The following is a 12,500-nucleotide window of genomic DNA, read 5'->3' on the forward strand; positions in this document are numbered from 1 at the left end:
TCAAGTGTTGCCTTACGACCACGGATACTCTACACACACACACACACACACACACACACACACACACAAAACACATGTAGGTGTGTAAGTGTAGAGTGTGTTAGTAAAGAGTAAAGTGTAGTAGAGAAAACTATGTTGTGGTCGTGAGTACAGTGTCTTAAAAGGCAGTAGGGTGTAGTAGAATGCAGTAAGGTATAGTAGAAGGCAGTAGGGTGTAGAGGGTAGTAGAGTGCAGTAGAGGTCAGTAGTGTGTAGTAGAGAGCAGTATGGTGTAGTAGAGGGCAGTAAGGTGTATTCTAGGGTGTAGTAGAAGGCAGTATGGTATAGAGGGCAGTGTGGTGTAGAGGAGAGCTGTAGAGTGTAATAGAGAGCAGTAGGGTGTAGTAGAGGCAGTAGGGTTTATTGTAGGGTGTAATTGAAGGCAGTATGTTTTAGAGGGCAGTAGGTTGTAGTAGAAGGCAGTAGGGTGTAGTAGAGGGCAGTAGAGTGTAAAGTGCAGTAGGATGTAGTAGATGGCAGTAGGGTGTAGTAGAGGGCAGTAGAGTGTAAAGTGCAGTAGGATGTAGTAGATGGCAGTAGGGTGTAGTAGAGGGCAGTAGTGTAGAGGACAGTAGGTTGTAGTAGAGGGCAGTAAAAGTAGAGGCAGTAGGTTGCAGTAGAGGCAGTAAAAGTAGAGGGTAGTAGGGTGTAGAGGGTAGTAAAAGTAGAGGGCAGTAGGTTGTAGTAGGGGCAGTAAAAGTAGAGGGCAGTAGGGTGTAGTAGAGGCAGTAGAGTTTAGTAGAGGGCAGTAAAAGTAGAGGGCAGTAGGTTGTAGTAGAGGGCAGTAAAAGTAGAGGGCAGTAGGGTGTAGTAGAGGGCAGTAGGTTGTAGTAGAGGGCAGTAAAAGTAGAGGGCAGTAGGTTGTAGTAGAGGGCAGTAAAAAGTAGAGGGCAGTAGGTTGTAGTAGAGGGCAGTAAAAGTAGAGGGCAGTAGGTTGTAGTAGAGGCAGTAAAACGAGAGTGCAGTAGGTTGTAGTAGAGGGCAGTAAAAGTAGAGGGCAGTAGGTTGTAGAGGGCAGTAAAAGTAGAGGGCAGTAGGTTGTAGAGGGCAGTAAAAGTAGAGGGCAGTAGGTTGTAGTAGAGGGCAGTAAAAAGTAGAGGGCAGTAGGTTGTAGTAGAGGGCAGTAAAACGTAGAGTGCAGTAGGTTGTAGTAGAGGGCAGTAAAAAGTAGAGTGCAGTAGGTTGTTGTAAAGGGCAGTAAAAAGTAGAGGGCAGTAGGTTGTAGTAGAGGGCAGTAAAAAGTAGAGGGCAGTAGGTTGTAGTAGAGGGCAGTAACAAGTAGAGGGCAGTAGGTTGTAGTAGAGGCAGTAAAAGTAGAGGCAGTAGGTTGTAGTAGAGGGCAGTAAAAAGTAGAGTGCAGTAGGTTGTAGTAGAGGGCAGTAAAAAGTAGAGTGCAGTAGGTTGTTGTAAAGGGCAGTAGTAGTGGATTAGTAAGTGCATTACCTCACACTGTGTTCGAAGTCCACGCTCCTGCAGACGAGACCAGATGCTCTGAATTCTCCCAGCATGCTCTGGGTGAGAGCTGTTATCTCCACATGTACACTGGTGCTTTAACATCTGAGAGTCATATACCAGACCTACACACACACACACACACACACACACACACACACACACACACACACACACACACACACACACAAAATTACTTACAGTTTAAAGTGAAACAGTGTTAATTCCAAACTGCAGGCCTCTGATTGGTCAGCAGTCTTACCTGTAGTAAAGCGTGGTTGGCTGATACTAGGCTCGGTTGCTGTGGAGATGGGAAGTGTTTTGTCGGGCAGCGTGTGTGAGGTGGAAGCTGGTGATGACTGGGTGCGTGAGAGTGGGCGGTGCATGCCACCCAGCATCATGGGTAATGCCATTTGGGCCGTGTGTCTGTGCAGCTGCTGTAGCTGTTTCTGTGTCTCCCAAAGACGTGACTTTACAAACACACACACACACACACACACACACACACACACACACACACACACACACACACAGGGTGTTAAAGAAAGCCTGGAGAAGGACTCTGCTGCCCCGTTGTGAGTTTATTGAGAAAAAACAGTGTGGCGGTGCAGTGGTGAGAGGATACCCTCTGCTGGACACCAGTCAGGTATACACTCAGACACATTGTACTGCGTGTTGGTGATGGAACTGCTAGTGATGTGTTTATGTCATATGTTAACTTGCTGGTGTGTGTTTGTGTGTGTGTAATAACAACAATGACTGATATAGTATAAGAAACGCTAATGAGGTGTTTGAGTGATAGTGGGTGTGGCCATGATAGTGGGTGTTACCTGGTTTAGAATGAGGGTTTGCTGGAGGCTGAGTTGCTCCTCCTGAGTCTCCGCCTCCCTCTGTGACTCCGCCCTGCTCTTATTAGCATTGCTGAATGACGGCCCCAACTCCTCAGAGTCCATCTCCTCTGAGGGAATCTGACAGAGACGTGGCTTCTCACTCGACTTCGACATGAGCTGCAACACACACACACACACACACACACACACACACACACACACACAAAATTAAAACTTACTATTCAATGGACAGTGTATGTTAGTGAATGTTTATGTTAATGTGTGTACCTTGCCCAGGTGTGTTTGTTGTTTTAGTCTCTCCAGCAGCTGTGTGTTGTGTTGCTGTTGGAGCAGGTGTGTGTGTATGGCACGGGGACTCTGGGGCAGTGGCTCGGAGCGCGTGCGACTGAGTGGTTTGTGAGCAGCACTGACATGCAAAGGAACTGGAGCCAGACCTGGAACTACACACACACACACACACACACACACACACACACACACACACACACACACACACACACACACACAGTTGTAATGTTCAAAACAACTGGAATAGCCCTCAGTAAAAACATGTAAAGTGTGTCACAGTGTAAGTGTTACAGTGTGTGTGTGTGCACGTTTGGGTTACAGTCTCACCGGTGAGAAGTGGAGTGTGAACAAGTCCAGAGGGTTCCAGGATGAGGACGTGCTGCACCATGTTTTGCTCCTCAACACCCAGAGGAACCAAAAGAGGAGAACCTGATGATACCAGAGGAACCCGGCCAAGCTTCAGTGAACTTAATTCCCCCTCCACCTGCAACATCATTAGCATCACCACCACCATCATCATCATCATCATCATCATCATCACTGACCATCACATCATCACCATCATTACTGTCAACACCATTACACATCACCACTTGTATTATCATCATCATCATAATCACCATCATTATTACCATCATCATCATCATCATCACTAACCATCACAACACCATCATCATCATCATCATCACCACCACCACTATAACCATCAATATCAACACCATCACTACTATCATTATCATCATCATCACAATCATCATCATCATCACCATCATTATTACCATCATCATCATCACCATCATCATCACCATCATCACCATCATCAATATCATTACCATCATCACCATCAGCATCACTAACCATCACAACACCACCACCACCACCACCACCACCACGACCATCATCATCATCACTATAATCATCATCATCACTAACCATCACAACACCATCATCATCATCATCATCATCATTACCATTATTAACATCATCATAATCACCATAATAATTACCACCATCATCATCATCACCATCATCAGTAACCATCACACCATCATCACAATCATAATCACTAGGCATCACACCATCATCACCAGCCATCACATCATCATCACTAACCATCACATTATTATCACCATCATCATTTACCATCACATCATCATCACTAACCATCACATCATCATCACCATTATCATGAGCCATTACCTGATCATCACCATCATCACTAGCCATTACATCATCATCATCATCATCATCATCATCATCACTAACCATCACACCATCATCACCAACCATCACATCATCATCACCATCAACACCAATCATCACATCATCACCACCATCACTAGTGATCAGTAGATGAATCAGGAGTCAGTGTGGAGTTCAGCAATAACTAACTCTTGTAGTTGATGGAGAATGAACAGATGGCAGTAGAATGATAAAGAAGAAATTAAGTATGAGATAGTTCAAGAAATTAATTGGCATGCTGTGATTAGATGCAGAAAACAATAGATAGATGAACAGATGAAGAAATGGAGGGATGTAAGTATTTGAGGAAAGGAGGTATGGCAGGAAGGAGAAAAGGAAGGAGGAAGGAATAGAGGTATGGACAGAAGGAGGAATAGAGGGATGGAAAGATGAAGAGATTACCTTGGCATGAGCTGGTAGCCCCAGTGTGATGGTGGGAAGAGTGGAAGAAGTCGGTACAGAGAAATGAGCTAAAGAACCATCAGAGCATAACCTCTGAGCCTACACTCACACACACACACACACACACACACACACACACACACACACACACACACACACACACACACACCATTTATAAATGTAGGTGAAGCAGAATGTGGTGCAGCAACATATTCATAATTAAACACACACAAAAGTGGTGTGTGTGTGTATGAGTGTGTATATTTGTGTGTGTGTGTATGAGTGTATATATTTATGCGTGTTTGTACGAGTGTGTATATATGTGTGTGTGTTTGTGTTTGTGTGTGTGTGTGTGTGTGTGTATGAGTAAGTATATTTATGTGTGTGTGTGTGTGTGTGTGTGTGTGTGTGTGTGTGTGTGCGTGCGTATGTGTTTGTATATGAGTGTGTATATTTGTGTGTGTGTGTGTGTGTGCACACGTATGAGTGTGTATATTTATGTGTGTATGAGTGTGTATATTTGTGTGTGTATGAGTGTATATATTTATGCGTGTTTGTATGAGTGTGTATATGTGTGTGTGTGTGTGTGTGTGTATGTATGAGTAAATATATTTATGTGTGTGTGTGTGCGTATGTGTTTGTATATGAGGGTGTATATTTATGTGTGTGTGTGCACGCATGTGTATGACTGTGTATATTTATGTGTGTATGAGTGTAAATTTGTGTGTGTATTAGTGTATATATTTATGCGTGTTTGTATGACTGTGTATATGTGTGTGTTTGTGTGTGTGTGTGTGTGTGTGTATGAGTAAGTATATTTATGTGTGTGTGTGCGTATGTGTATGTATATGAGTGTGTATATTTATTTGTGTGTGCACGCATGTGTATGAGTGTATATTTGTGTGTGTGTGTGTGTGTATGAATGTATATATTTGTGTTTGCATGAGTGTGTATATTTGTGTGTGTGTGTGTGTATGAGTAAGTATATTTGTGTGTGTGTGTGTGTGCGTATGTATGTATATATGAGTATGTATATTATGTATGTATATTTATGTGTGTGTGCGCATGTGTATGAGTGTGTATATTTATGCGTGTTTGTATGAGTGTGCATATGTGTGTGTTGTGTGTGTGTGTGTGTGTGTGTGTGTGTGTGTATGAGTAAGTATATTTGTGTGTGTGTGTGTGTGTGTGTGTGTGTGTGTGTGTGTGTGTGCGTGCGTATGTGTTTGTATATGAGTGTGTATATTTGTGTGTGTGTGTGTGTGTGCACACGTGTATGAGTGTGTATATTTATGTGTGTATGAGTGTGTATATTTGTGTGTGTATGAGTGTATATATTTATGCGTGTTTGTATGAGTGTGTATATGTGTGTGTGTGTGTGTGTGTATGTATGTATGAGTAAATATATTTATGTGTGTGTGTGTGCGTATGTGTTTGTATATGAGGGTGTATATTTATGTGTGTGTGTGTGCACGCATGTGTATGACTGTGTATATTTATGTGTGTATGAGTGTGTAAATTGTGTGTGTGTATTAGTGTATATATTTATGCGTGTTTGTATGACTGTGTATATGTGTGTGTTTGTGTGTGTGTGTGTGTGTGTATGAGTAAGTATATTTATGTGTGTGTATGTGTATGTATATGAGTGTGTATATTTATTTGTGTGTACGCATGTGTATGAGTGTGTATATTTGTGTGTGTGTGTGTGTGTATGAATGTATATATTTGTGTTTGCATGAGTGTGTATATTTGTGTGTTTGTGTGTGTGTGTGTATGAGTAAGTATATTTGTGTGTGTGTGTGTGTATGTATGTATATATATGAGTATGTATATTATGTATGTATATTTATGTGTGTGTGTATGTGTATGAGTGTGTATATTTATGTGTGTTTGTATGAGTGTGCATATGTGTGTGTTTGTGTGTGTGTGTGTGTGTGTGTGTGTGTGTATGAGTAAATATATTTATGTGTGTGTGTGTGTGTGTGTGTGTGTGTGTGTGTGTGTGTGTGTATGAGTAAGTATATTTATATGCGTATGTGTTTGTATGAGTGTGTATATGTGTGTGTTTGTGTTTGTGTATGTATGAGTAAGTATATTTATGTGCGTATGTGTTTGTATATGAGTGTGTATATTTATGTGTGTGTGTGTGTGTGCATGTGTATGAGTGTGTATATTTATGTGTGTATGAGTGTAAATTTGTGTGTGTGTATTAGTGTATATATTTATGCGTGTTTGTATGAGGGTGTATATGTGTGTTTGTGTGTGTGTGTGTGTGTGTGTGTGTGTATGAGTATATTTATGTGTGTATGTGTGTGCATATGTGTATGTATATGAGTGTATATTTATGTGTGTGTGTGCACGCATGTGTATGAGTGTGTATATGTGTGTGTGTGTGTGTGTGTGTGTATGAATGTATATATTTATGTGTGTTTGTATGAGTGTGTATATGTGTGTGTGTGTGTGTGTGTGTGTGTGTGTGTGTGTGTATGAGTAAGTATATTTATGTGTGTGTGTGCGTATGTGTATGTATATGAGTATGTATATTTATGTGTGTGTGTGTGCGCGCATGTGTATGAGTGTGTATATTTATGCGTGTTTGTATGAGTGTGTATATGTGTGCGTTGTGTGTTTGTGTGTGTGTGTGTGTGTGTGTGTGTGTACGAGTAAGTATATTTATGTGTGTGTGTGTACGTGTGTGCGTATGTGTATGTATATGAGTGTGTATATTTATGTGCGTGTGTGTGCGGATGTGTATGAGTGTGTATATTTGTGTGTGTGTATGAGTGTGTATAAGAAAATATGTGAAAATGTGCTAAAGAAAATAAATATTAATATATTGATTATATTAATAAATATTAAGGAAAATTAGAAACATTAATTTAAACGGATACATTTTTTTATACAAATAAATAAAAACAGTTCTAAAATGAAGTAAAAAAAAAGACACTTCAATAACATCACACAATGTCAGTGATTTGCCTCTAGAGGCCGCTCTAGTACTGTATAATGCAACCCTAAAAAAAACGATGGTATGAATTTTGCTGATAGCCGAAAGCTCCAGCAATCAACTTTAGCTGATGGTTAATAAGCAAAATAAATGAAATGGTCGACCTCTAGTGTGTATGTGTGAGCGTGTTAAGATGTGTGTGGGTGTGTGTGTGGGTTAGGTTTTAGAGGTCAGTATTCTCTTGTGTCTTTGTTTAAATCATTTAATTACACTCTATTTTCCAGAAACACTCCTAAAAACTGCATGTGTATGTGTGTGTGTGTGTGTGTGTGTATGTGTGTGTGTGTGTGTGTATGTGTGTGTGTGTGTGTGTGTGTGTGTGTGTGTGTGTGTGTTCACCTCATGTGCCAGGCTGGCAGCAGGGGCACCATGCCGTTCTCGCTGGGAAGTGTGTCATTAGGAGAACTGCAACCTGATACAGGAGTACTGCTGCTGCTGGGAGACGAGTCTGAGAAAGAGACAGAAAGAGAGAGAGAGAGAGAGAGAGAGAGAGAGAGAGAGAGAGAGAGAGAGAATTTGTATTAATGTTTGTGAGTAAATTATATATATGTGTGTGTGTGTGTGTGTGTGTGTGTATATGAGTGTGATTGTGCATATTTGTGTGTGTGTGTGTATGTGTATATACATATATTTACACCACTCAGGCACCACTGCAGACCAGGAACATCCCACAAGAGCTGCAGTTTTGGAGATGCTCTGATTCAGTCGTCTAGACGTCACAATTTATCAAACTCACTCAAATCTTTACACTCTCCAATTTTTCCTGCTTCTAACATCAACTTTGAGGACAAAATGTTCACCTGCTGCCTGATAAATAAATCCACCCACTAACAGGTGCCATGATCAGGATCATCAGTGTTCTTCACTTCACCACTCAGAATGTTAATGTTATAATCACATAATGTTATACCTGATCAGTGTGTGTGTGTGTGTGTGTGTGTGTGTGTGTGTGAGAGAGTGTGTGTGTGTATGAGAATGCGTGTGTTTGTGTGTGTACCGAGTGTGTCAGGTCTGTAGGGTTTGATGGTTGGTGGAGCGCTCTGCTTGCGTGTTAGTGGACTCTTCCGCGTATGTAGATGTTTCTTTAGCTTCATCTTCAGGTTCGGCTCTGAGGCTGTGAGAGAAACATCAGCATACACAGAGATCACTCTCTCTCACATTACATAAATCTACACACTGAATGAGACAGACATCAGCTCCAGCCTCATTTTCTGCTCCTGCAGACTGCTGCATGTATGTGATTTTGTGTGTGTGTGTGTGTGTGTGTGTGTAAGACGTACTTGCTCTCCGTAGTGGAGGATCTTCTGCTCCATCACTGAGAGTCTGTGGAGGAGATGAGAAGAGCGGCTGCACAAGAATGTTAGGATCTGGAGCCAACTCTCTACACACACACACACACACACACACACACACACACACACACACACACGCATTTAAATGCAAAATGAATTTAGGCAAACAATGAAACTATGAATAATTTTTATTGTTGTGGATGTTGTTCCCATTCCCACCAGCAGGGGCAGATCACCTCACAACACCCCAGCAGGTTGTACAGGGAAGATTTGTAGAAAACACACTGATTTCAGAACCCTGAAGTTTTTATTGAATTCCTTATAAACTGGGAAACTGAGGTTATAGTGTATAGAAAACATCTGGAACATCAGGAATGTTCTAAAATCAATCTCCTGTGTGTGATATTAAGTGTGCATGTGTATGTGTGTATATGCAGGTGCTTGCATTTGTGTGTTTGTGTGCGCATGTGTTTGCGAGCATGAGTGTGTGTAAGTGTACACGTGTGTGCTTATGCGTTTGTGTGTGTGCGCATGTGTTTGCGCGCATGAGTATGTGTAAGTGTACACGTGTGCGCTTATGCTTGTGTATTTGATTGTTTTTTTGTGTGTGTGTCTGTGTGTGCATCCATGTATATGCGTGTGTATTTATATTAGCACGCATGTGTGTGTGTGTGTGTGTGTGTGTGTATATGCATGTGTGTATTTATATTTGCATGTGTGTGTGTGTGTGTGTGTGTGTGTGTGTGTGTGTGTGCACATTTGTGAGTATGTGTGTGTGTGTGTGTGTGTGCATGTTTGCAAGTATGTGCATGTGCGTGTGTGTGTGTGTGTGTGTGTGTGTGTGTGTGTGCATGTTTATGAGTGTGTGTTTGTGTGTATGTTTGCAAATATGTGTAGTCGTGTGTGTGTGCACATGTTTGCAAGTATATGTGTGTGTATGTATGCATGTTTGCAATTGTGTGTATGTGTGTTTACATGTTTGCAGTGTGTGTGTGTGTGTGTGCATGTTTATGAGTGTGTGTTTGTGTGTATGTTTGCAAATATGTGTAGTCGTGTGTGTGTGCACATGTTTGCAAGTATGTGCATGTGCGTGTGTGTGTGTGTGTGTGTGTGTGTGTGTGTGTGTGTGTGTGCATGTTTGCGAATGTGTGTGTGTGTGTGTGTGTGTGTGTGTGTGTGTGTGTGTGTGCGCATGTTTGTGAGCTTGTGTGTGCATGTTTGCAAGTATGTGTGTGTGTGTTTGTGTGTACCTGTAGGCCACAGGTGTGTTGCTGAGTGGGTTTGAGCTTGTCCTCTCTAGTGCTTGTTTCTGTTTATTTCTAATCACTTCAGCCAACTTTTTCTTCACCACTGAACTGGCCACTGCACCTGTCAATCAAACAACCAGCCAATCACACACCAGTTAGCCAAAACATTAAATCCATCAAATCCATTATTGTGTGACAGTGACTCATGTAATGGGGCAGGGTTTATTCATCAACACGGGAACAGTCAGTACTAAAAGTTGATGTGTTGGAAGCAGGAAAAACGGTCGAGTGAAAGTATGACACCAGGATGACAAGCTGGCAGAAGCGGTGTGATGATCTGGGTGATGTTCTGCTTTGAAACCTTGGGTCCTGGTGTTAATGTGGATTTTACTCTGATGTTATGTAGAGCCTACCTAAACACAGTTACAGGCCCCCTGCAAATACACACTTCATGGTGATGGAGTTCCCTAATGGCAGTGTTTTCTCTCAGCAGGATTATGCTTCCTGCACATACACACTGCAACACGCTGTTCAGGAATGATTTAAGGAACATCACAAAGAGTTCAGGGTGTTGACCCAACCTCCAAATTACTTCAAATCCATGTGTCTCTGGGGCATGCTGGACACACAGGTTTGATATATGGATGCTCCAACTCACAACTTACAGGACTCAAATGATCTGCTGGCAGTGACTTGGTGCCAGATTCCACAAACACCTTCAGAGTCCAGGCTCAGAGCTGTATGTAGACACACCCAGTAATCTAATTGGAGCATGTGTGTGTGTGTGTGTGTCTGTGTGTGAGTGTGTGTGTGTAATAGATGAATGCTCACTCTGCTGACTCTTATCTTTGTGTCGTATCATCTGTAGCTGCTGTTTTGTCTGGTCCTGGTCTCGGAGATGCTGCTGCATGTTTAACTGAAACAAAAATAAGATCACTTTCAGCAGCTTCACCATCAACATCACCTTCAATATCATCTTCATCTTCATATGTGAGATTACCCGGATGTGTTGGTTATACTGGGCACAGTGTTGAGGGTTAAATGGACTGAGCAGCAGCGGTGATAGCAGTGTGTCTGAACCCGGTCGCATCACACGCTCACCAACACGCAAATCCATCAGCACTCAACACACACCCGCACTTCTGCAGAAAGTGAGAGAGAGAGAGAGAGAGAGAGAGAGTGAGAGAGAGAGAGAGAGAGAGAGAGAGAGAGAGAGAGAGAGAGAGAGCAAACGAGAAAGAGAGAGAGAGAGACAGAGCAAGAGTTTAATGCTCCCATAAATATGATACACTGTTACACTAACACTATCAACAATGTAATACAAACACTATTAACTGTAACACTATCAACACAACACTACTAACACTGTAACAATAACACTATCAGTACTGTAACACTGTAACACTCAACATTGTAACAGTACACACAATGCACACATACACAAACACATTCATTCTCTCTCTTTCACACACACACACACACACACACACACACACACACACACACACACACACACACACACACATATTTAGAATGTGTTCTCACTAATGGTAGCTGGGAAAAAACAAAAAAAGTTTTAATAACATCAAGATTCAAGATTTTTAACAAACATTTGTTAATGTTCAATATCATTAGTTTCTCTTTTTCTCTTCTTCTTTTCACCAGACTCGTTTCCACATTTCCAGGATATAGAGTAGATCCTAGAAAGAATCCAAAAATCTTCTGACACTGCCAGAATTTCACCTGGGCAAAATTTGTTTCAGATGCCCAGATCAAGAACAAAATCCATCATTTGTTTTTCAACAGAACAACGACCCCAAACACACCTCTAGGTTCTGTAAGAGCTTTTTGTTTAAGAATAACTGGAATGGCTTGCTGCATCAGATAATCTGGCCTCCACAATCACCTGTCTAAATCCAGGTGAGATGGTTTGGGTTGAACCAGAAGTGAAGGAATAGCAGCCAACAAGCACTCAACACCTCTGGGAACTCCTTGAAATTTTTTTTAAAACAATTCCAAAAATCTGGAATGGTGTGTGTGTGTGTGTGTGTGTGTGTGTGTGTGTGTGTGTGTGTGTGTGTGTGTTTCTCTTTCTCCTACGCTGTCTGCAGTGTGCATTTATCCAACACCACTTTGTCCACGCTTCCTGTTTTGCTGGCTGTAGTTATATTCAAACTGTGTGCGAACAGTTTCTAACCTCAACACTGATGGAACTGTAATGATGGACATTCAGTGTTGAGGATGAGGTTCTGTTTAGAGTCTGGTTCCTCACAAGGTTTCTTCCTCATGAAGTCTCAGGGAGTTTTTCCTTCACCACACTCACCACTGGATCACTGATTAGGGAGAAACTTATAAGGAACAAACTGATAGACACTAAACTACTGCTTTAAGTAAATGATCAAAGTTAAAAACTCCAAACAAATTGTAGCAAATACACAATCAGAAACACTCTCTCTCTCTCTCTCTCTCTCTCTCACACACACACACACACATACACACAAACACACATAATGTACATATATAGACAAACACACACACACACACACACACACACACACAGCTAAATCTAAGTGTAAACTGACTTATCTTGTTGTTCTGGTTAAGTTTCAGGAAATGGGAGTGTGACACCCGTCATTCAGCACTGACTGACTGTGTGTGTGTGTGTGTGTGTGTGTGTGTG

At 41.7% G+C, this 12,500-nt stretch overlaps 1 protein-coding gene across 1 annotated transcript in view; it reads right to left on the minus strand.

The window, feature by feature from the left end:
* hdac7a (histone deacetylase 7a) overlaps positions 1–12,500 on the minus strand; it is a 48,800-nt gene that overhangs the window by 24,523 nt on the left and 11,777 nt on the right. Inside the window, 14 exon segments of the mRNA XM_046869392.1 lie at positions 1–29; positions 1,483–1,616; positions 1,754–1,961; positions 2,322–2,498; positions 2,610–2,782; positions 2,958–3,114; positions 4,275–4,373; positions 7,621–7,643; positions 7,646–7,729; positions 8,279–8,395; positions 8,562–8,662; positions 9,824–9,941; positions 10,652–10,736; positions 10,821–10,962. The exon segment at positions 1–29 is cut by the window's left edge and continues 92 nt beyond it. Of these exon segments, the coding sequence (XP_046725348.1) occupies positions 1–29; positions 1,483–1,616; positions 1,754–1,961; positions 2,322–2,498; positions 2,610–2,782; positions 2,958–3,114; positions 4,275–4,373; positions 7,621–7,643; positions 7,646–7,729; positions 8,279–8,395; positions 8,562–8,662; positions 9,824–9,941; positions 10,652–10,736; positions 10,821–10,937 (1,622 nt within the window). The 5' untranslated portion in view covers positions 10,938–10,962.

Source organism: Silurus meridionalis, chromosome 16 (genome assembly GCF_014805685.1).
Source record: "Silurus meridionalis isolate SWU-2019-XX chromosome 16, ASM1480568v1, whole genome shotgun sequence".
Lineage (NCBI taxonomy): Eukaryota > Metazoa > Chordata > Actinopteri > Siluriformes > Siluridae > Silurus > Silurus meridionalis.